We start from the raw sequence: 23,510 nt of genomic DNA on the forward strand, positions 1-23,510 counted from the left end.
TTCCCAGAATTCATGGCATTTTTCTTCCTAATGAAGCTTTCAATGGAATTTCCTTTAAAGAATTGAAGTTTAGGTAGTCGCATTTGTATACCCTTTCGAAGTCACAAACAGGTGGAAAATCAAACAAACGGTGGAATTGCTTTATATAAGTTATTTTTTTTTATTGATTTTTTGGTTTTATTTTGTTTCTGGCAAATTTAAATTTGAAAACAATTGTTTAATTTTAAATTTAAATTTTTGGAAATGTTTTATTTTACTTGTACGAACAATAGATACACACGCAAAACTTTAAAATGGTATTTTCATTATTTTGAAATTTATATAATATATAATATATGTTTGTATTGAATTTTATGTGTGTGTACATGTGCTGGTTCTTCATAATTGATAGCGATGATATAATTTTTGGAATATTACAACACTTTGGGACTAATTGCATAATTTACGAATACACATGAGACAACATTTGTTGGTTAATTCAATGAAATATGTTGTAAACAACAAAAGGCAAACTATTTAAAATGAAATTTGAAAATAAATAATACAATTTGAAAAATCGATTGAAATTTTCAATACTTAATGGACAATAGCGTACAATTTTTGAATAAATTTTTGGATAAGAATACTTTAAGGATTGCGACTATATTTAAATTTGATTGCTATTTATTTAGTTATTTTTCAAGTTCTGTCATTGGGCGCGATTCTAGGCTGTTTAACTTGACTTATATACATTTGCAGTTAACACAATAGGCCACAGACTAGAGCTCGATACGTCTGCATCAGCGACCCATTGTTCAGCAAGAGCAACAGTTTATTGGATTCTTTACATATGTGTTTATATATATATATATATTTTAACAATTTTGTGTAAACTAATTTCGAAAAGTTGCTGGGCAAATGTACACACGCTTCATTTGCCAGACGAAAGACCAGTTTTAACAACAAATATTTTTCTTAGCTAAGAGGCGACTTGCTATGGGCACTCACACACAAATGCAAATTAATTCTAATATGGTATATGTGGCACACACATACATAGACGTAGTTAAAAGTAAAGCTTACTGTTTAGATACAATCCGATGCAATTAGATACAAGGGCCACGCGACCATCGACCATCGACCATTGTCTTTACAATTTGGTTTTATTGGCATATCTTCTAAGTAGTTTAACTCTTTGCTCGATCTTGCTAATTTCGAAATATAGTTACAATTCGCAGTTAAAGGAATACACATATATATATATATGTATGTATATGAAACAATAACACTTTAGGCCAGTATCTAAGTATCATATGGTAATTGATTATATGCAAACGCGCTGATTAAATACCTATCAATATATGTTATAGCATGAATGCCTGAATATTAATTAATGCGTCCTATTCTCAATTCAATTTGCATTTCTCGTCATCGCGAACATTTCCTGTATGCATCTTAGTTTGTTCGTAGCAAATTACATTTCGAATATTATTGTGAATTTCTTTCTTTCGGATTGATTAAAACGTGCTAGCTTTCGCTTTACAATTCAGATTATAAATTAGAGTTATGTTCTAAAGCTTATGATAAATATAAGTGTGTGTATATATATATATATATTTTTTTTTCCGATTTATTGAACATACCAAATTTTTAACAATTAAAAGGAATAAAAAAAGTGTGTGTGGCTGTTCAAAACGCTCTCATGAATTGGGGTTTGTCTCGCTTGAAGCATGAACCTAATATTTTTGCTTAACCATATCTAGATGCAGGAAAAAGAGAAAGAGAGAAAACAATAGAGTGATGCAGTAAAGACAAATTAAAATAACATAATTAAATATACTTATATGTTCAACATAAAACTAAACTCAATTACCAAACAAACAATTCTAAACTTCAAACTGGCAGTGTGATAAATAATTATCGCGCAAGTCTTTACCAGATGGTATTAAAAGAAAATCAAGAAATTATCAATTATCTAAATAATTTGATCAACAAAAACATATAACGTGTATTTACAATAGGCTGTAATTCCATGAGCAATTCAATTGATCTCTTTTTTCATGAAGACAATTTATGTTTTCTTTTTTCATTATTGTTTTTGTTGAGAGGCTTTCAATACAAGTGCCGCAAGCCTATAGAATATATATATATATATATATAGGTGTTATATCGCACTCAGGGAATATATCTAGTTCCCTAGGCAGTGTTTGATCGTGCCCCATTTTAGTATATTTAGCTGGTTCTTGGAAAAATGCGATCTCATGTTTTTTAATGGACGAGCTCTGATTCTTTTTTTCTTTTGTGGATATTACCAAAAGTAGCCAGTGAAAGAAGGGTGGAAAACTTGAATGGGGGTCAGTGTATGACTAAGCGGCATACATACACAGCATATATAGCACATACGTACATCCATACACACACACACACATATATATGGACGCGTATATGCCCTATCTTGTCAGATATTCGCCGTGAAAATGAGTGTCTAAAAATATACGTTCAGGTCCTATAACTGTGCTACGATTGCATGTCTGTATGTTTGTGTGTGTGTATAGGAGCTTATTGCTAGAAGTTGCCTATTAATTGTTTATATTTGTTAATATATATTATTGAATATTGTGTTGGTTTTAACTCAACTCCCAAAACCAGTGGGGAGCGCAAAAAGTTATTATAGCATGTAGAGTGATTTCTGTATCAAACTATTCTGCAATATATTCATTCAAAAGATTATTGTGGTTTACAATATTTTAGATTTCATATTTGTTTGTTTAACTATTTTCACGCAGAATTAACAACAAGTTCGATGGTCAAAGACGCTTTTTGTTAGAGTTAAGCTTGTTATTGTACTTCTGCAAAGTGTTCTTGATGTTCTGTCTTTCTAACATTGATGAAGTATAATATCTGGGAAGTCGACATACTCGATTCCTTTACTGGTTGGTTAGCGTGGCCAACTGTTTATATACCTGGTGTGTATGTGGTCTGTTCTGTTGCGTTCAGCGATGTGTTCTCGTTGGCCGCCACCGGTGCTCCGGTGAAGGGATTCACGCCAACCGCAGCGCCGCTTGGCGGGGGCATGGCGAAAACGGGCTGACCACCAGCCTGTTCGCGCGGCTGTGTGGTAACAGGTGCGCCTCCTGCGCCCAGGTTGACATCGTCGAGATCAGCGTCCTCCTGTACGGACAATAGCAAATGGAATTGAATTAGTAGCAGCTCAGTGAGTATACAGCTAGATGTGTCTGTTTGTCGCTGAAGAGTTATCTGAATGGTTGTTATTCCGCGTTGTTTAGTCAACGAGTTTTCGGTTAGTAGAGGAAAGCCGTTTACAAAGCAATCAAATATTTACATACGTGTATCATACAATGCGTTCAGCCTTGGCAAACTAAAATATCGCATACGAAAAAAAAAAACTAAAATGAACTAAAACTACATGTTACTTGGTTTTACGGCACAACTTCGTTTAAATGAAAATATAATTTGTTAGTTCATTTACCCAGCAGCCTAGGGAACAGAACACCAACAAGCCGTGAGCTCTTGTCGCTTGAGCGCTTTACATGGGGTACGGTTCAAAGATTTGCTCCGCTTCGCATTGTGCAATTTTGCAATTGAATATGGTAATCAATATTTCTTAAAGAACGTCTAAATTTTGTTACGATGGTTGGGTTAGTTAAACGTGTAATAATACATTTGGGTATTTGCATCGTGATTCGTATTCGCCCTGAGATCATGCGGTACTCGTGCCGGTGACATTTTCTAATTCTATACTTACAAGACGTGGATTTTGTCCCAAAGTCGGTGGCAGATCGCTGGCCTCTCGATTGCCATCAGCGCGCTGGGCATTTGTTAATATATAGCAAAACATATCACATATATATGATCGAATCGGATCGTATCAGATCAAATCACGACACATAGTACACGTGTATATGCATATGCGATATAGTTTAGAATGAGCCGCGCGCAGGCGCAATTGTGTGTGAGGTTGTAGGTGGGTATGATGAGTCGATCGAAAGGTGGTTTTGAGAAAAAAAATAAACAAAATTAGAAACGTAAATTTGTTGTTTTGTTTTTTCCGTCACATACATACATAAGAGTGTACATAAAAAAATAAAAGGAAAATCGAATTCAAAGAATACACACACAAGAAAACAATCAATCAATCTCATTATGTACAGAAAGTGGGACGCAGTAAAAAAAAATAAATAAATAAGAAAAACAACGAGAAAAGCATTTGTGAGCTCTAAAATAAAAACCGAGGAAAGTTCGATTGTCTTTAAATGTTTACAAAATGCATATCAAGTTGTGTTGATTTGACTTTAAGTAATCATTGAATTGAATTTCGAGTGCGTATTTATGTATTAGTGGAGACTTCTTTCTGCTTTTAAACATTTGATGATTTTCGTGGTGTCCGCATTCATAGAGAAACAAAATTTATTCAAATAAACAAAGTTTAAGAAAGTAAACAAATCAATGTTGAAAATGATCGAAACATTTGTGGGTGTTAGTCGTGTCGTATATACCCTTGCCCTTGTCCACAACTTAAACTACATACTTACCTCAAACTAAGCAAAAGTATAGAGAAAGTAGAGAGTAGTACTAGATGAATGCAAAAAAAAAAAATAAAACAAATAAAAAAGAAAATGAGGGAAAAATGAAATGAAAACGCTCAAGCAATTGAAAACAAGAAGAAACAAAATGAGAAATACATAATTTAAATAAAGCATTTATTGTTTGTGTGCCGAATTAGCCATTTGCGAAATGCCAGTTAAATATATGCATATAAATGGTTTTAGCTGGAAAACTACTTTTGACTAAACAAGCGCCTCACAAAAATCATCAAAACATGTCCAGTGTTATGTTGAAAAATATATATAACTTGGATTCTGGGTTAAAGTGCTGTGCTGTGCTGTATTATATGTACACAAGCAGTGTGCGTGTTTGTGTGCGTGTGGGTGTAAATGGTATGTATGTGTCTATGATAGAGCATTCGTTGGGTGTGTAGTGTTCATATTGAAATCGATTGTTTTTCTTGTTTTTTTTTTTTTTTTGGCATTAAATCAGTTCTGAATGGTTAGTAGATGGGCAGGGGGGGGCGCAATCAATAACCAATAACCAAATCAAACATCACTCACATTCAAATGTGAATACTGGTCGTGCGACTCGTTCACCGGTGGTTTAAACTTGCCGCAACAGAAGTTGCAACAGCAGCAGCAGCAGCAGCAACAACAGCAGCCCGTCAGCAATGTGCAGCAAATGACCAAGGCCTGCAGCGAAAAATAAAGAGAGAGAGAATCCATTAGCAAATGCCTAGGCACAGGCGAAAGGCGTTGAGCACAGCACGACTCACCTTTACCGCCGGCGATGTGACCACAAAGTACGCATTCACATTCTCCTCGCCAAACTGCTCGGCAATGTAGAGACCCAGTGAACCATAATTATCATAAATATTGCGTTTCGTCTGATCGCTCAGTATCGAGTGTGCCCGATTGACCTCCTTGAACTGTGGACGGATGAAATTAATCGTAAAAAGGCGAATACAAATATATTCAGTTCTTTTTTTATCTTACCTTATCGGCAGCGTCAGCGTTGTCTGGATTTTTATCTGGATGGTATTTAAGTGCAAGTTTTCTATAAGTCTTCTTGATATCATCAGCTGTTGCTGTTTTAGGAAGTCCCAAGATTTCATAGAGCGAATCGCCCGATGTGCTGAAAAGAACCAAAAATCAAAAGCAAATAATGAATGAACAATAACAAAGAATACGCTTGAAAAGCGAGTCATTCACACGGAGAACCTGAACAAGTTGCCACAGTGAGAACACAATTTATTTGTGTATTAATTATCTATATATGTATATAATTTTGTGAAGAGCGAATTTATTTATTGACTGTGGGGGCGCAGCCAATCGATTGCACAACCCAAATGTAACACAGTCCGGTTCGCTGAATATGCAATATTTGTAATCAATTGTCGGCTGCGGTTTGTTGTTTCTTAAGCGAGCCGGCAGAGTTAATTGCGAGCCCTGCACATTCTGATAAATGATACTCCCTATAGATTCGCGGGCTACTGCCACTCGCGACTAGCTTCGATGCGACGTTGATGACTAAGCCTCGACGACGGTGTTGCTGGGCATTCCACAGCAACAGTTAAGGCCAGTGCAGCACGCGATAGCGGGCAGCACACACACGCAGACATACTCTTGCCCCTGTGGGTGTTGGCGTCACTAAATATACTCTGAGCACATTTGGCATTGAGGCGGGCCCCAGCTTGGGGACTGTTTGATGCGTACGCAGCTGTACACTGCCAGCCAGCCAAGATGTGAATATGCCTCCCCAACCAACCACCACCCACTCCGTTCCAGCTCAAGCTAACTGCAAATGTCATTTACATTTCGACGGCTGTTTTCTTAAGCAGCAGTTTTTTTATACACTCGTGAAATGCGGCCGAGTATAAAGAACGATTTCCTCGCAGGTATTCATATTTGGGGAATTAAAAAAGTGGTATATACACTCATGACAGCCCGCGTGTCCGAGGCGTGGCATGTCGCGAATGTCGAACATCTAAATCTGAAATAGACAATGCCAAAGCTCAAAGACCAAATGAATATAGAGTATACAGCAGTCAGTTGCATCCGTGTACTTATTTTGTATACATTTTCTGAATTGGTTGGCTGCCTATTATTTATATGGATGAACATATTAGACGAAGAGGGGCCTAATGCAGCTTAGCCGCTTTTACGCTTAACGGCAAATATACGTGCTGATAAGGGAAACGAGTCGGCCCAAGAAAATGTCAGGGCTTCGGGATAGCAGCACTCAAAGCAAAGTGGGCGGCAAGGGTGGAATTGCAACACAGCCAAGGCCAAGGACACTATTTACTAAAACGAGCTGCAGCCGCGTGGCCTCTGTGGAAAACCATTCAGAAGTGGGGCAAGGAAGGGTCGGTCGCTCGAGCATTACTCATAGCAAATTATAATTGTTTTTGTACATATGTGTGTGCATGTGTGTGTGTGTAAAGTAGAATGAGAGCACAAACTGCCAAATATTTAGCCACTATAACAAGCTATAAAGCTTGAAGTAGTTATAGATAACACATAACATTGGCTATAGGTGTCTGTGTGTGTGTGTGTGTGTGTGTGTGAGGGAGAGAGCACTTGTTGTTATCACAACCCATCAGAATTTGCAGCGCGCTTGTGTAATTTTTGTTGCGGCAAATACATGGTACACATGTACGTATTCACCAAATGCCGTCAATATCTCACGAATGCATCGCTTGAGAATAATTATTCGCAGAAATTAGCTGCATTCACCTGCACACACATAGATACAAGCCACACACACACGCACACTGCCAAGCAGCTGCCTCTCTCTCAAAATTTTAAGGATTTGGCTTTTGTTTATCCCAAGCCAAAGGAATTTTATTCATCCGTTTAAGCAGCTGCTGCCTTGTGCGCTGCTGTTGTTGTTGCTGGCGCGCGGAAAATCAATTGAACGTCGACTGCGCTGCCGCTGCCATTGGCGTTGGCAATGCGCATCTGCCAGCTGCAGACGGCTGGCGTGTATGTATGTGTGCGCAGGAAAAAAAAAAGGGAACATGAAGAAAAGCGTTTGTGAAATTGTACTTACGACAGTTTTCTTTTATCCATGCCACCGCCACTCATGTTGCTTTTATTGCTGCCGCGTGTCTCTTCGATTGGATGTCACACTATTGTTAGCAATTAATAATTAACACTAGCTTTTTGCACGCACTCACACACTCGGGAAACAACACATTTGTTATATTTGTCACGAAAATTGTAAATGACTACGGCTACTACGGCTATCGTTATCGATTCTGACTAGTGGTGGGCGCGTGTTCTTTACTTGGGCACGACATGCGAATCTATCGATAAGAAGTGTCGATGTATTAAAAATAAAACACACCAAAAAGATCAACATGAAAATAAAATATTGCACGTAAATTGCAGCTCAACAAATTCAAGGCTTACTCAATAAATATTAATTGATAAACAGTTTCAACAAATTCATCGATATGGAATCGCAACATGAGTTGTCAACTATTAGGAAAAACAAAAAAAATGTTACGATATAAAAAAAGTTTGTATTAACTCAACTTTTTGATTGACTACACGTGTTCATATATATTATAAATATAGATTGCACACATTTTACAAAATGTGAATAAATCAATTTCAATCAGCTATCGATTTCAAAACGATAGTCGCGGCAGCTTAACCCGATGCGAGTGTGACCATACATCTCGAGTCCAATTAGAATGTGCCGCTCTGTTCAGTGTGGATTTGACGGTTGAAATTGTCGGTTGTGGTGGAGAGTGTAAGTGTTACTCGCAGCAAATGTCACAGCCCCAAAACATTTGCAACTGTTACACATTTTAAATTTACCAAACAAAACATAAAGTCGCGCGTGCCATGTTTCTATAATTTAGCAAATTTCATTATTCGTACCGCAACTCCTAATATCTCTTTTGCATGCTCAACATCTTTAGCCTCAGACGTTCGCAAATGTTGGCGGGTCGTTTCTTTTAGCAACAGGTGTCTGTCAGCAAATGTGTTTTTTGTGTTTTTTAATTTCTGTTCGCGCGATCCGGGTGTAATGGAAAATTGTGTTTATAAATTGATTGGGGCACAGAATTGGCGCTGCAACAGTGCAGAAAGAAGCGACTGAATGACGTCTGGTGGACCAGAAGAGATCAGCGCAGTATGTCAAAAATGTAGAACTAATAAATTATCGCGGCATCGCACACTCGAGTGTTTCGTTGCAAATAATGAAAACAGAATATCTAGTTTTCGCATGGGCCGTTCAATTTTATGCGTACGTTTGAGTGCGTGCAATTTTTGTTGAAATCGCTTCGCTTTGCCACACAGAACGTGACAAAATTTTAAACAACATGCCAACAACAACAACAACAACAATGAAAACATACATAAGTATTTTGAAATGTTTGTTAGTGTGCGGGCATGTGCATAAAATTAATAGAAAAAGTTCACAATAAAGTTAGGAGCCATGTTTTATGGCCTATTTCAGACGCACCGACGCAAGTTCCGTTAGAATGACTCCATGATTCCTTACATACATATCCATGTACGTGTGTGTATGCATGTGTGCATATGGTACGGTAAGTGACCACCTAATGGAACATACTTGTACTCAACACACATACATATATGCATACATGCAAGCATATGCAATTGGCGAAGTTATAAGTGTATGACAATTGGATACCGAAAATCCAATTAGCATTCGCTCGCAAATGCAGTCGTAAACGTTTAAGCCTATATATGTATTTCCGATACCCCCCTTCCACTTTCAATTGAGCCCACAAGAGCCCATTGACAAGTACATAAATGCACGTATAGAGAATTCTTATGCAATTGCACGTAGCAACAACAACAGCGCACTCGACGATTATTTAAATAAATTTCCCATGCAACAAGAATATAATTGATAAGCGTCATAAAAACAACAATAACAATGTCAACAGCTGCTGCCGAGGCAAAAGCTACAAAAAAATTAAAAAAAAAAAAAAAACGTACAATCCAAAGCTTACAATGCAATTCAATTTTTTTTTGTTGTTGTTCCACAATTTAAATTAATTTTACGCGAGCCCCAAAATGAGTCAGTCTCAGTTGCAGGCGGTGGCGCGTGGCGGCGGGGCATGCCTGTGTGTGTACATTGCCGGTGGCAGTGACGCTGGCAGCGGCGCCAGCAGAGCAGCATCATAAGCATGCTGCGACTGACGGCATTTCTTAAAATGTGATCGAAAAATATGTGGGCAGAGAGGGTGGGCGCAGCAGTGGGTGTGCTGACCCGCTGTCAGACCCGTTTCTGCCGTTGCTGTTGTTGCTGTCATTGCTGTTATTGTTGTTAGTGTTGGTAAGCGGCGCGACATGCAAGCGCGCGTTTTGCATTTCTGTCACTGACCACACTCAACGGCATATTGACAGCTGTGTTGTTTTTGTTGTTCTTAGCGAGCTTTTGCGAATATGATGAATGGCAATGGCCGTTAGCCAAAGCCAAAGCAACGTGCACGAGGCAGATGGCGTTGAAAGCGCGTGGAAAGTTTTTATTGCGCACTTTGAAGCGTCCACGATAAGTGTCAGACGTTCGCGACATATCCTTATCACGTCTTAGACATTTAAATTTAAATAAATACCAATGTACATATGCGCGAGTACGTGAGTATGCAAATAAAATTAATAACGCTGATTAGCAAAATGTGGGCCAAGAGATTATGCTGATTAAGTAGTCCGACATGCTAATGCGTGTGCAGCATACAAATGGCTCGCAAATTACCCGCAAATCACTCTCGAACAGTGAACAGTGAACCGGGCTCGCCCGCAGCTCCGCAACCCAACCACCCACGGCTAGCACCTGTTATCGCACCTGTGACATGGCTACACATGTGAATTTAATTAAATTCGTATGTAGATGGATTTTCAATCACTCATTTGCCCGCCCCCTGTCTTATCACGGCTAAAATGCAAAACAGACACCCGGACATTATCTGCGGCCTGTGTGGCTCTGTGTGTGTGCGTGTGTGTGTGTGTGTGTTTGACACTTCCACAAGCACACCTGACATATGTTGCACTGTGCTTGCCACTCATCGCTTATCACAAGCATTTCAGTTAACACACTCGCCACCCACAGCAGCAACAACGGGAATGCAAAAGCCTTACTCAGTGGCACAGTTTCAAACTGGAGGCTTGGTGGCAGGTGTAAGGGCAGGTGTATGGCATGAAGCGGCGGGCTGTTCCAATGGCATCCCATAAAAACGTTGACATAAAAATTAACATAGCCATAAAAGTAAATTCGCCAATTTACGACAAAAAATATACAAAGAAAAACAAATGAAAAAATACCCGACTATTTCATACCATAGTCAAACGAATTAACAACATGATGATTATTATTATGTTTTTATTGTTATAGTTTTTATTATTATTAGACATTTTATTAGTAGGGTTAGCAATATTATTGTGATTATTATTATTATTATTATCAATTATTATTATTATTATTATTATTAATATTATTATTATTATTATTACTATTATTATTATTATTATTATTATCAATTATTATTATTATCAATTATTGAGATTTGAACCGGGAACCTTTAGTAGACAGTTTATCTACCGATGCCTCCTGTCACCAGAGTTACACTAACTATTTTTCTGTATTTTATCGTCAAACTTATCGTAACACATCATTGGCATACCCGTTTTGTATTTTCAAGAAATACAGGTTGGCAGAAGGTATAGTCACTCAGCGGTTGAGTTAGGCGCAGGTGTCGTTGAAGACGTGACACACCCGCGAGTCTAGAATTGCATAGGGATGTCGCCGAATGGCTTTAATGTTAGACCAATTTTGCTTATCAACAAATGTTGGGTTCGACATTCATTAACATTACAAAAAGAAAACTTGAAGAAGTCAAAAGGAAAAAAAACAAAAACCGAAAACAAAACAAAAAGAAATTAAACGAAATGAAATTGTGGCGATATCATTTCTTGTTGGGCAAATGTGCGCGTGTGTGTTATGGTAATATTTTATGGAGAGACCGACTAATGCTGAGGCCAAAGCCACAGGAAAACAATGGCAAAAATTACCAGGGATTCTGTGTGCCTGGCATGAAAACGCAGCAGCCTCTAATGGGCCACCAACCAGGCCTGATTGGCTTGTCGTGCTGTGCGGGTACATTTATTTTATGGGCTGTCGAGAAAACTCTATGCGAAACAGAGATTTAAGTGCCAAGCACAGGAAAATAGTCAAATTAAGATCTTAAGCTGGCTAACAACTGAGTTGATGCTCGCTTAACCCGCTTCGCTTGCAGCTATAAGAGGCGCCACTTCAACTGCACACACACACAGATACGCAGGTTGTCTGTGTAGTTGTGTGAGCGGAAGTCAACGAAAGTGGTTGCCGTTGATTGTGCTGTAACTGTTAATGAAACCGCAATTAGCTGGGGAAAAAGTTTGTGGGGAAAACTTTTCATTTCCAGTTTTCACTTGATCATCAATCATTCGCCATCAAATTATTGTTGGTTATCCGAAAGGGCGTCACACGAAAAGCAATTGGGTTTTACGAACTCACAATCTATCATAAATATATCATAATCACTATATTTACCAGACATATGAAGCGTTATCAGTTGTTACTCAGAATTGGCTTTACAATAACGCTGTTTTCCGCTTGTGGGCACATCCGACATCCGTGGGATAAACTCAAGTGCAGCGCAATTTAAATGCAATTTGTGACAGTTTCACTTTGGCTTGACTTTCAACTGACACGCACGCAGTGGGCGTCAAAGGGTGGGCGGCGCTGCTGGCAAGGACATCCAGCTAACTTCCACTTATCCCTATTTCGACGTGTTGCCGTTGTCGTGCCGCTGCAAGAATAAGTCAACACATTGCTGAACAAAGGAATGCAACAACAAGAAGTAGGGGCAAGCATATTGAAAGGACTCGTCATCCATTCTGACTAGACGTTGAATACATAAATCTCTGTGAATTTTAAAGCGCTCGATTGGATTATTATTCCCTTTACCCACGAATTGGCCTTTTGAATAACTTTCGGCATGGCAAAAATGACTTTATCTAGACATAGCTGATAACTTTTTGAAAGCTGCGAACGGAAGCACAGAATACGGGCCAGATGCCTGCCTGGCGTATACGCAATATGTGTGTCACGTGCGTCAAACTTTGAGCTGAAGCCTTAAAATTGATTTTGAAGTAATGAATGTATCGCACGCCTGACGCCCATCGATACTGGGAAATAACCCCCTGAACTCGTGATTAATGACTAGAGACAATGTCTTTCTCTTATTTGCTGGGTTCGCCTTTATTATTGTGCCTTACAAGAAGCCAATGTGGTAAGCGCCCCTGCCGAAGGGGAAGCTGCTGCGCGTTTCTAGAAAAAATATGCCCGCAGTTGCCTCAACGCCCATACGCTGCGAGGACCAACGGCAGTTCTGTGCACTCATAGCCTCCGGTGTGCTGCATAGGGCGCTAACGAAGTCGTTCGCCGTTGACCACATTTCGACGGCCAGATCTAAGGCTCGTTCATGCGAGCAGGCATCCGGCTCTGGTGTGAGACTGCAGCCGGGTTGCTGTTGCCCCCCATTTGGATAGTAGTCCACGTCACCCAGTTGCGCCATGGTGCCCAGTCCATTGCCATTGGTGTGCATGACCTCGACGAGGCGTGCATCTTCCGCTGAGAGCCTATGCTCGAGCTTGTCGCTGTCCCCGCTTGGATCCAGTGCTGTGATTCGTGGCACCTGCTCGCCCAGCTGCTGCTGCACCTGCTCAGCAACGGCGCCGGACAAATGTGCTCCCTCGCCAAAGCCCACCAGCTGCTGCTGCCGCAGCGGCACATCGAACTGGCGCTGCAGCAGGATTAGCAGGCCACTTACGCTGGCCACAATATCCGACTCGCTCGGGTCCTCAGTCAGGTCAACGGCAAACACATTGCATGCCTCTCGTTCCAGCAAGCCGGATGCTAGTTTCAAGTGCTCTTCGCCAACTGTTGTCGAGCTGTTGCCCGACAAGCGGGGGATGGTTACTCTGAAAATGGAATAAATTTTCAAACGCGATTCTGGTCTAGTTTCGTCTACGACTTACACAATAGGTTCCAGCGCATAGAAGGAGGAGCGCACCAGTGATTCCACCTCCGGATCAATACGTTGTGGTGTGTTCCCATTGCGACGTGTATAAAGCAGAAATCCTGGCGCAGCGGCATCTTCTAAAGGACTTGAGTGTTGCCTAAGTCTGTCCATGGTCTGATTGGCATTAATTTACTCACCTGAAGCGATTGCGGCGGCAGCCAGCAGTAGGCAAAAAGCTATTACCTCGATGAAACGCATTTTCCAATCAACTGAAGGCGGTCAACCCCAGGCATTCCGCGGACCGTCGATTGCTGTGCGGCAAAGAACTGATTAGATTATCGTGTCAATTGGCGATAAGCGCGCCTAATCAAAAATATCTCAGCCGTGACACAATAGAAGCCACTGCGCATGAACGACACCTGGAAGCCGGCTGTCTGGGCTTTCAGCATTTGACAGGCGTTTGGCTTGTTTTGATTGCGACACAAATTGTTATTTATGGGCTTGTTGTAGTTTGTCAAATTAATCAAGCCCCTCTCAGCCACCGCGCCAATCTATGTATTTGCATTGAATTGCATTTAATTGCTAGACAGCTTAACTTGAGGTCGTGTTGGATTCAAAGCACTTTACTCGTTAAAGTCAGACAGCTCGTCGTGCCCCGCCACCTGCAATTGCTGCAATTAGAGTGCAGCTGCCTCTTGGCGTTGCATCAATGTCAGCCGATGAGGCAGCATCTGACAGCCACGCAGAGTTTGCCCAGTTGCGGACACGCCCACACAGCTCATCAGGGATATTGACCCACATCTGATGATGGTCAAGTCTTTTAATGAGCCCCAAAGCTTGTGCTTCTGCAGGCTTATGCACTCAGTCATCCATCGCTCAGTGTCTATCATAATCCAGCCTTTTTGGGTCAGGCTAACCAGGCGGCAGCCTGAAGCGAAAATGTTGCCACTGCTCTCAGCGAAGCGTTAACAGCGCAGATAAATTGTTTGCGAAATTGTCTGTCAAGTACACGCGGCGTTGCCAAACGGGCATCAATTAACCAAACGCCATGGAACTAACGCCCAGGCGATCCGCTTGCCGGCTCAATGGGCACGTCAGGCGATGTGAAGCTCACGCTAGATTTATGGAAAAGCGCCTCCTATTAAATGATGCCAGCCCCGGCCCATTTATAACCAGGCTTAACATTTTGCTCGAAAGGTGGGCGGGGCAGTGCGTGTCTGTTTTTTTTTTTTTTTTGTATACCCTGTTAACTGTAAGTATAAATAGGTTATGCAAATCCATATGTGCATCGATTTGGCTGTCTAAAGCAACTAAAGCAATTAAAAGGTAGTTTTTTGTGTCTGTTTCTGTCCCAACGAGTCTCTGAGCTTTAAAGCCAACAGATTGGACTATTATATTAAATAGCTGCCATAGAAAGAAGTTCTTGTCTTATTTAAAGAGAGATCCTGTCCTTTTCTTAAATTGTAGCACAACATTTTTGCATTGTACTCTATTAAAGTGCGATTTTGTCACCTGCGTTAAAGCCACTGTCAGCAGCATAAAAGCATTCACCCACGCATGGAATGCACTGATGTGGTGTGACAGGCTGCGAGACATGTCGTGAGTGTGTGTGGGAGTATTTGCGTGCCTGTGTGTGTTAGTTAAAGTGGCATTGTAATAAGCCAAGTGAGAGAAGTGTAGCATACCCCAGGGACGGATGCAGCCAATCAGTGTGTACGGGGATTGAAAATAAAAGCCCGATCAAAGGGACGCTCAATTTGCCGCGTGTGCAAACTTTGAAGTGGCTGAAAGCGATTCAACATAATAAATTACATTGATATCTGTGATAGCTGCAGCAAGTGCGAAAGTTTGGCGCGAATATCACACATACGCAGGGTAAAACCAACCCAGTCGAAAACGCAAAAAAGCCAAAAGTCATACACAGCTGCAAGAGGACGCATGAATGGAGCAATCAGAAAAGTCTTCCAGTCGGGCACAATCCAAACAAAGACATTTTGTGGCCTGGGGCGACTATAATTGATTCCACATGTGCCTTTTTCTATGCTGTGAAAGAGTGGAAATCATTTTAGATGTGGCGGAATTTCCTATGAAAGTTTTATTACTTTGCGCGATGTTTGCTCAAGTGTGGCTAGAGTTCGAGTTGAGACCCTATGCAGTACGTATAAGATAGGGTGCCGTATATCAATCAATTACGGACCGACTTTGAGTGGGACATACGATACTTTCTATTGAATGTCTGCCGGGGGATATATATTAAATTATAACTCTTAAGTATTGCTCACGAGGAACGCCTTTTGATAATCAACCCCAGCAGGGCTGCTGTAAAATATATGCAACACAATATGACAAGAACTAAAAGCCTTGATGTCTCACACAGGACAAACGCTGGGGGTAGCAGAGCGACGGCCATCGAGTGAATGTAATTGTGAAACAAGAGGGCGAAGGAGCTGTTGTTACAGCTGTGAGTTTCACAAAAATGTTGCAACACGCCAAAGGACCATCTTACTACTGCCAGACTGCCAGCACAGGATCTACTGCCTCCGCTTCAGCTATACAAGTCCAATTAAATTAAACGAAGCGACAAACATCCTCAAGAAACTCACTTCTCACTGCCGGCTGAAGCCAATTTCACGCAACCCTCGTGGCGCGTAATGAGTACACCCCGTATCGCCTTCCTGCCCACCAGTCTACATATTTGTCGCCATTCTGGCCTGTTGTTTTTGCTGCTCTGCTTGTGCCAGTCGACTTCTTGCCATGCGGAGGTCTTTACTCTGGGCTATCTCACGGGCTCGCAACGTCGACCGGGAAATCTGGACTATCAGCGACCAGGCATCACCATTTCGGGCGCCATCTCTCTGGCCGTGGAGCAAGTTAATGCTGGCAAATTGGGCGCCCTGGGCCACTCACTCGAGTTTGTTGTGGCCGAGACGTACGGGGACGAGGTCGCCAGCATACGACAGACGGCAGCACTATGGACGCAGCAGGTTGCCGCTTATATTGGACCGCAGGAGACTTGCGTTCACGAGGGACGCATGGCGGCGGCCTTTAATTTGCCTATGATATCCTATGTGAGTGTCCAGTCCGTAAATCAATTAACTGATGAATGTTTTAATTCCTACTTTCATCCCGGCAGTACTGTACACATCGAGATCCTTCCAATAAAATTGATTTTCCGACGTTCGCCAGAACACGACCCCCTGACACACAGATCTCTAAGTCGGTGGTGGCATTACTCTTGGCCTTCAACTGGACTCAGGTGAGTTTCCTCTACCTGGACGATGCCAGCAGTCAGTATCAGCCCGTGGCGGAGACCATACTCAACACGCTGAGTGGCGCGGGTGTCAGTGTCCGTGACATTCGCACCTGGAACACTATATACCATCATGGATTTATGGCCAATCCGTTCGACACGCTCGTGGAAGAAACTCATGCAAATACACGTAGTAAGCAGAGATATCCATCGTAATAGCTGAAAATTCTAATGCATCTATATCATAGTCTACCTAGTTCTCGGACACTACTACGAACATGTGGGTCTGATGGTTAGCCTACAGCAGAAGGGTCTTCTTTCCCGTGGCGACTATTTCGTGGTGGGCATTGATATTGAGCAATATGAGCCGGCCAAGCCAGAAAAGTATCTGCGAGGCCTGCTGATGGAGAAAGTGGAACCGCTGGCAGCGCAAGCATTTCAGTCATATCTTGGCATTGTACCCACTGCGCCCGTTTCCTTTGCCACATTCGCCAATGAGGTGAGCTCATGGGACAGGCTTTTGCCTGCTGACTGATGCAATGCATCCGATTCAGTAAATGCGCTCATCTCCCTCCCTTTCTCTGTTTTGTCTAGGTTAACAAATACATGGAACGACCGCCATTCAATTTTCCCAATCCCCTGGGTCTTTTCGGTGGCGCGAAGCAGGTTAGTGCGAAGCTCTCCCATACGAATCGATTCCCATTGACATGTTTTTGCTTTCCATTCGTTCGAAGATAAGCGCTGAGGCAGCCTATCTCTATGATGCCGTGCATCTCTATGCCAATGCCCTGTTGTCCGTCTTGAAGTCAGGAGGCAGGCCCAGGAATGGCAGCCTCATTGTCGCGGCTATTAAGGGCTCGCGCTATCTAAGCGCCATGGGGTGAGTAGCCTAGGCACACGTATGAATCTGCTCTGTTGCTCATCACACACGGCGTATAGTTATCATGTGTACATTGACGAAAATGGAGACGCGGCCGGCAACTATACAGTATTAGCGAGAGGAACAGTCCGTAACAGTCGCAACCAGACGGTATTGGGTCTACTGCCCGCAGGCACCTTTAGCCACAAGAGCACCAACAGCAGCAGCGAGGCCTTGCCGGTGAGTAATCCTTGTGTGTGGCCTGCCACGTTTTTTATGAAAGCTACTTTTGCATTTCTACGCTTGCCCTTCAGGTACAGGTAAGGGTTTTTGTTAGAGCATTCTCACACACATAACCGCTTGTCTTTTTTCTCTACTCATAATTCTATCTCCATCCCCACTGCAGGATCTGAATTTGTATCGCAACATCGACTGGGTGGGTGGGGTGCGTCCTGCGGCTGCTCCACGTTGCGGTTTCGGTGGTGAAAAGTGCGTCAGTAAGTTAATTTCCCTATCTAGTTTCCTGCACTAGCCATCCTTTAAATAACCACATTCCCTAAACTCTAGATTATACTGGCGAAATATCTGCAGGCATTGCTGGAGGTGCGCTCCTACTGCTAGGTCTTGTTTCGCTGGTTCTCTATCGCAACTGGCGCTACGAGCAGGAGCTGGACAGCCTGCTGTGGAAGATTGACTTTCGCGAAGTTCAGATCCACGACAACGAGCGGGAGCAGCAGAGCCAAAAACAAACCCGGGTGAGTCACACAAATTTGTCTTTCGCATTTACTGACAGTCAAATTAATGATGCTGACTGTCAAAGAGATTGACTGTGTTTGAGTGCATTCGGCTATTTAAAGGGTTATTACCGACAACAAAGTGCCTTTTATGTGGTTGCGTATTTTCGACAACATTGTGTGCATTGTAGAAGGTTAAGACTGAAGTGAATGTGCATAAGAAATTATGATTCTTAGGTTTTCGTTTACATAAACTATATTCGATGCGACTTTTTGTCTAAGCTTCTATCCTGCCATGTTTGCATGTTTGACAGCATTTCATAAATCAATTGCCGCGTCGTCTTCCTTCGCAGTCAACCCATCCTCTAATCCGCACCAGCCAGGTTAGTCTCAGCTCCAATCCTGATGCAGACTTTCGCTACACGACAATCTTCACGCCGATCGGACTGTATAAGGGTCAACTCTATTCTATCAAGAAGGTGCGCAAGAAGAGCGTGGATATCACAAGGGAGATGAAGAAGGAGCTGAAGCTGGTAAGCGATTGCAATCTTCGGTCTCCGCCAGATCTAACTTCAACTCATAACTAGCTAAGGGACGCCCGCCACGACAACATATGCGCATTTATCGGTGCCTGCACGGAACCACCCAACATCTGCATCATCAGCGAGTATTGCACTCGTGGCAGCCTTAAGGTTGGATTGTTTGAATCTATCTGCCAGGGCGAACGCCAAGACTAACCGCCCTTCATTTTGCAGGACATACTGGAGAATGAGGATGTCAAGCTGGACAACATGTTCATTGCCTCCATGGTGGCGGACATTATACGCGTGAGTGCTGCTGTGTAACATTATACTAATGGCATCCCCTCCCGTTCATTCAACGAGTATGTGTTTGTCTGACCATAAACTTCTGGCTTCCGCAGGGCGTCATCTACTTACACGAGTCGCCCATCCGATTCCATGGCTCGCTGTGCACATCCAATTGCCTGGTGGATTCGCGTTGGGTGGTCAAATTGACGGACTTTGGCTTGTTTGCTTTCAAGCAGGGCATCGAGGACAACTCCACGGACATGCAGCATATGTCGGCCAAGTGTCTCAGTGAGTTCGTGCGTGCATTTATGCGATCTGATAGTTACGTAGTTTCTTCCAGAGCTGCTCTACCGAGCCCCAGAGCTTTTGAGGCAGGGTCCCTCCTCGATGGTGATGGGCACACAGCGCGGCGATGCCTACTCGTTTGCCATAATACTTTACGAAATGCATGTACGACGCGGTCCGTTTGGGGAGACAGGTCTGACGCCCATGCAGTGCCTGCAGAAGGTTATGCAGCCACAGGATCAAGTCCATCCTTATCGACCTTCGCTGCAGCCACTCGAGACCGCCTTCGATTGCGTCAGTGAGTGTCTGCGTGAGTGCTGGGCCGAACGGCCCGAGGATCGACCTGAGTTCAAGGCAATTCGCGCCAAGCTAAGGCCGCTGCGCAAGGGAATGAGACCTAACATCTTCGACAACATGATGGCCATGATGGAAAAGTATGCCAACAATTTGGAGGCCCTCGTGGACGATCGCACGGATCAGTTGCAGGAGGAAAAGAAGAAGACTGACGCCTTGCTACATGAGATGCTGCCGCGCTGCGTGGCCGATCAGCTAAAGAAGGGCCATAAAGTGGACCCCGAGCACTACGAACAAGTCACCATATATTTTAGCGATATTGTCGGCTTCACGGCCATGTCTGCGGAGAGCTCGCCCCTCCAAGTGGTGGACTTCCTTAATGATCTCTACACCTGTTTCGATTCCATCATCGGGCACTACGATGTCTACAAAGTGAGTTTCAACTCTTGTGACTAATAAGGAATGTACTATCACCCTACAAATGTTCTTTGGCAACAGGTTGAGACCATTGGCGATGCCTACATGGTCGTATCTGGTCTGCCACTGCGCAACGGAGATCTGCATGCCGCAGAGATTGCCACAATGTCCCTGCACCTGCTCAGCGCCGTGTCCGAGTTTAAGATCCGTCATCGACCCACCAATCGGCTATTACTTCGCATCGGCATCCACTCAGGTCCCGTTTGCGCGGGCGTCGTGGGTCTAAAGATGCCGCGTTACTGTCTCTTTGGGGATACGGTCAACACGGCGTCGCGCATGGAGTCGAGCGGAGTGCCGCTCAAGATTCACTGCAGCTGGCAGTGCCGGCAACTGCTGGAGCGGCTGGGTGGCTATCAATGCCAAGAACGCGGCATGATCTCGATGAAGGGTAAGGGAGAGCAGCGCACCTACTGGCTAATGGGCGAGGATGATGAGGCACGTGTGCGTCGCACCTATGAGCGATCCCAACGGCGCGGCTCGCGGGCCCTTAACAAGTTCATCCAGGGCACCATCAAGCAGGCCCAGGAGCAGGCTAACGATTGTGGAATACGCTCCTCGCTAAAGCAAAAGAACCTGCCGCGAAACTCACTGACTCGATCCTCCAGTCTTGAGTCACCCAAGAAGCTGCGCTTTGCAGCCGGAAACATGCTGGAGCATCACCGATATCACAGGTTTGCCAATGGGCTAACACAATGCCTGAGCAATAATAACCGTGTCGTTTTCAGTGACGAGGCCTTGCTGGAGGTGGACTCCTACACGGGCCTACGTCGTTCCTCCGGTGGCTCGACACACTCCCGCTACGAGGAGTCAACTCTATCCTGCCAAAGCATCGAACAGCTTGACCCGCAGCAGCAAAAGCGGCGGCCGTTCTCCTATCCGACGGTCAACACGCCGCTGCTGATGAATCATGTTGAAGTCTAAGTCGGATCGAAGGAATCACATTACTAGAATATGTTGTCAGTATCTTTAGCCAAGTATTATTGTTGTTGTGTCAGTTGCTTTTGTGTGTTGTCAGTGGGTGCATAATGCCCCCCACTTAATCATATGCGTGCATACGTTCCAGGGCTATCTACTGGAACCGCAGACGGAAATCGAGGTATGCTATATATGTGCAATTCGTAGTATCAGCATATTGTGAGAGTGATTACAAATCTAGTCGTTGTATACAAAATGAATACGCTAGTTTAGACAATAGCTTAATCTTAATTTTAAAACAGTATAATGATAAACATGATGTCTGTAAACCCGAACAAAAACTTATTCACGGTTCGATGCACGGTTCAAACGAGTCACGAACCTACACAGCTATGAATCGCGCTTTTGGTTCAAACCTTGTCATATTATTTTTTGTTAACCCTAAACTCAACGAAAATGGTTTTGTGCAAATGTATGTAACAGGGAGCAGGAGGCAACTCACTAGCTGAGTCGATCTAGCCATGTCCGTCTGTCTGTCCGTCTGTCTGTCTGCCCGTCTGTCTGTCCGAGTTGTCTGTCCTTTCGTCTGTCCGCTCGTCTGTCCGTATGTATAAACCCATCGATTCCATAAACTCTAAGAGCCAGAGACATTTAAACTTAGGTCTCCTAGTGCCCATGCAGAATGGGCTTGTTGTCCGATAATCAATAACTTGTCGAGTTCCTGTTTTTGAGCAAATTTCCTAGGTTATAATGGACAGTCACCAAATTTGACATGTAGCATCTTTCATGTTATATAACCCCCCGCCCCCCTCCTCGTACATGTGTTAAAAGAACGTTCAGGGTATCTCCCAGTCGGGCACTCCCGACTAGAGCACTCTTACTTGTTTTCATTTTAAGCTGTACAAATTATTATTTGTCGATATAATTTATACTACCCCGCGGGTAAGAGCGCGTAGTACGTATAAAATAATATAATAAAGATCCAAACCTCTTGGAAATCGTATGAGGTCTGAACGAGTTGGGAAATTTCGAACTACGTCTATGTAGGATATTTGTGGGTAACATTTTCAAATGAACTTTGACCAATAATAATTTTGCCAAATTGATCTAGAGGCCAAACAAAGAGCCAAACCTCATGAAAATCGGCTGAGCTTTTACCGAGAGATACGGGATTGGGAAATGTTGACCCATGTCTATATGGGATATAGAATAATGTTGTTTTCGTTTAGTATTTGCTATTTGCATAGTAGAGAAAATATCGTAGGCGCTTTGATTGAAACTAAGAAATGACGGACGGTAAAATATTCTGAAATAAATCGGTATATGAAAAATAAGGCTTAGCGCAGAGTTAGAATGGATTGATTTTTGGTCGACTTACTTCTTTTTCTAAAAGATGATTTGGCTATTAATGAACTCGTTTAAAAACTGGCTTGCAGTTTTGCAAAAATACGCCGTGTGTGGGTTTTCTTTTAATTGCGATTTTATTTCAAATTTTGCTTGTGGTCTTGAAGACACGTTCGCTATATATATCATATATTTAAATATTTATAATTTTCAAACTTAACGTGTTTTCTTTATTGTTATATTCGAGTTTAAAACCAATTTGTGCATTTCAATTGGGCTACTAACCTGTGTGCCCTTATTCTTCTTATTCTCAACAAACTCTTGCGAAAGCCAGCTTGCAAAAATTTCAAATTGCTTGTATACCATATAAGTACGTATTTATATAATCTATCATCTCTAATAGGGAATTTCAATTTGATTGCTTTTGTTTGAACTTAGTATTGCTAGATATATGTATGTATTTATATGTATTTGTGTTTCGTTAGTTTATATAGTTTTGTTAATTTGATAAGCCACAAGCTTTAAAGCGCACTTCAGTGCATAACATGAAATATCATTATTTCAAAACTCCTTCTCTTCCTCTTATATATATATATATATATATATATGTATATATGTTGATATATATCTCTAAACCCTTTGTATGCGTTTGCGTGTGCTTTTTATTGGTGGTCTGTTAATAAACTTTGTTTATACAATTCTACACAATTCAACAAGTTACTAAATAACAATCTCACATACAATTCATTTTAGGCATGATTGTATGTGTGTGTGTGTGTGTTTTTTTTTTTCTATCAAAATGGTTGCAACAACAAATCTACTCAAAATATGCATTTATAATGTCTGTCATATATAATATAATATAATATATCTCTCATTGTTTATATAACAATGTAGTTCTCGATTATTGTACGACTGCCAGAAGCATTTGTCGGCGGCTCGATTCGGT

General features: G+C 42.4%; 3 protein-coding genes across 6 annotated transcripts; 1 reads left to right on the forward strand and 2 right to left on the reverse strand.

Moving 5' to 3' along the window:
- Positions 1 to 731: 731 nt before the first annotated feature.
- Csp (Cysteine string protein) lies at positions 732 to 7,792 on the reverse strand. Of its 2 annotated transcripts, XM_015175078.3 has the most exons (7): positions 7,600 to 7,792; positions 5,544 to 5,682; positions 5,324 to 5,476; positions 5,109 to 5,240; positions 3,746 to 3,808; positions 2,943 to 3,150; positions 732 to 1,738 (listed from the first exon to the last, which is right to left on the reverse strand). In XM_015175078.3, exons 1-7 carry the CDS (start codon positions 7,632 to 7,634, stop codon positions 1,716 to 1,718), a joined length of 753 nt encoding a protein of 250 aa, XP_015030564.1. In that variant the 5' UTR covers positions 7,635 to 7,792; the 3' UTR covers positions 732 to 1,715. The 2 variants fall into 2 exon arrangements, with proteins under 2 accessions (XP_015030564.1, XP_015030566.1); XM_015175080.3 differs by lacking the exon at positions 3,746 to 3,808.
- Positions 7,793 to 8,253: 461 nt separating this feature from the next.
- On the forward strand, positions 8,254 to 23,432 carry LOC6622526 (speract receptor). 2 transcript variants are annotated; one of them, XM_032434801.2, is made up of 16 exons: positions 8,254 to 8,307; positions 15,972 to 16,662; positions 16,728 to 17,037; positions 17,093 to 17,343; positions 17,439 to 17,510; positions 17,579 to 17,724; positions 17,784 to 17,943; positions 18,110 to 18,200; positions 18,271 to 18,458; positions 18,752 to 18,970; positions 19,025 to 19,129; positions 19,193 to 19,264; positions 19,360 to 19,534; positions 19,587 to 20,257; positions 20,324 to 20,973; positions 21,028 to 23,432. In XM_032434801.2, exons 2-16 carry the CDS (start codon positions 16,246 to 16,248, stop codon positions 21,221 to 21,223), a joined length of 3,723 nt encoding a protein of 1,240 aa, XP_032290692.1. In that variant the 5' UTR covers positions 8,254 to 8,307; positions 15,972 to 16,245; the 3' UTR covers positions 21,224 to 23,432. The 2 variants fall into 2 exon arrangements, with proteins under 2 accessions (XP_032290692.1, XP_002047960.2); XM_002047924.4 differs by having other exon boundaries at positions 18,791 to 18,970.
- Positions 12,805 to 14,044, reverse strand: LOC6622094 (pancreatic lipase-related protein 3). 2 transcript variants are annotated; one of them, XM_032434802.2, is made up of 3 exons: positions 13,792 to 14,044; positions 13,611 to 13,728; positions 12,805 to 13,553 (listed from the first exon to the last, which is right to left on the reverse strand). In XM_032434802.2, exons 1-3 carry the CDS (start codon positions 13,850 to 13,852, stop codon positions 12,845 to 12,847), a joined length of 888 nt encoding a protein of 295 aa, XP_032290693.1. In that variant the 5' UTR covers positions 13,853 to 14,044; the 3' UTR covers positions 12,805 to 12,844. The 2 variants fall into 2 exon arrangements, with proteins under 2 accessions (XP_032290693.1, XP_002047959.2); XM_002047923.4 differs by having other exon boundaries at positions 13,611 to 13,731; positions 13,792 to 14,042.
- Positions 23,433 to 23,510: the final 78 nt, after the last annotated feature.

This window comes from Drosophila virilis, chromosome 3, assembly GCF_030788295.1.
Source record: "Drosophila virilis strain 15010-1051.87 chromosome 3, Dvir_AGI_RSII-ME, whole genome shotgun sequence".
Lineage (NCBI taxonomy): Eukaryota > Metazoa > Arthropoda > Insecta > Diptera > Drosophilidae > Drosophila > Drosophila virilis.

Excerpts from the sequence above, each read along its gene's own strand:
- Csp (XM_015175078.3), bottom strand. The coding sequence starts at position 7,634 with ATGAGTGGCGGTGGCATGGATAAAAGAAAACTGTC. Across the intron at positions 5,241-5,323 it reads TCACATCGCCGGCGGTAAAG|GCCTTGGTCATTTGCTGCAC; the intron begins GTGAGTCGTGCT and ends TTTTCGCTGCAG. Across the intron at positions 1,739-2,942 it reads ACAGACCACATACACACCAG|ATATGGTTAAGCAAAAATAT; the intron begins GTATATAAACAG and ends TCCTGCATCTAG.
- LOC6622094 (XM_002047923.4), bottom strand. The coding sequence starts at position 13,852 with ATGCGTTTCATCGAGGTAATAGCTTTTTGCCTACTGCTGGCTGCCGCC. Across the intron at positions 13,732-13,791 it reads TGCCGCCGCAATCGCTTCAG|AAGATGCCGCTGCGCCAGGA; the intron begins GTGAGTAAATTA and ends CAAGTCCTTTAG. Across the intron at positions 13,554-13,610 it reads TATGCGCTGGAACCTATTGT|AGTAACCATCCCCCGCTTGT; the intron begins GTAAGTCGTAGA and ends TTCCATTTTCAG.
- LOC6622526 (XM_032434801.2), top strand. The coding sequence starts at position 16,246 with ATGAGTACACCCCGTATCGCCTTCCTGCCCACCAGTCTACATATTTGT. Across the intron at positions 19,265-19,359 it reads TGGTGGCGGACATTATACGC|GGCGTCATCTACTTACACGA; the intron begins GTGAGTGCTGCT and ends TGGCTTCCGCAG. Across the intron at positions 20,974-21,027 it reads GAGCATCACCGATATCACAG|TGACGAGGCCTTGCTGGAGG; the intron begins GTTTGCCAATGG and ends TGTCGTTTTCAG.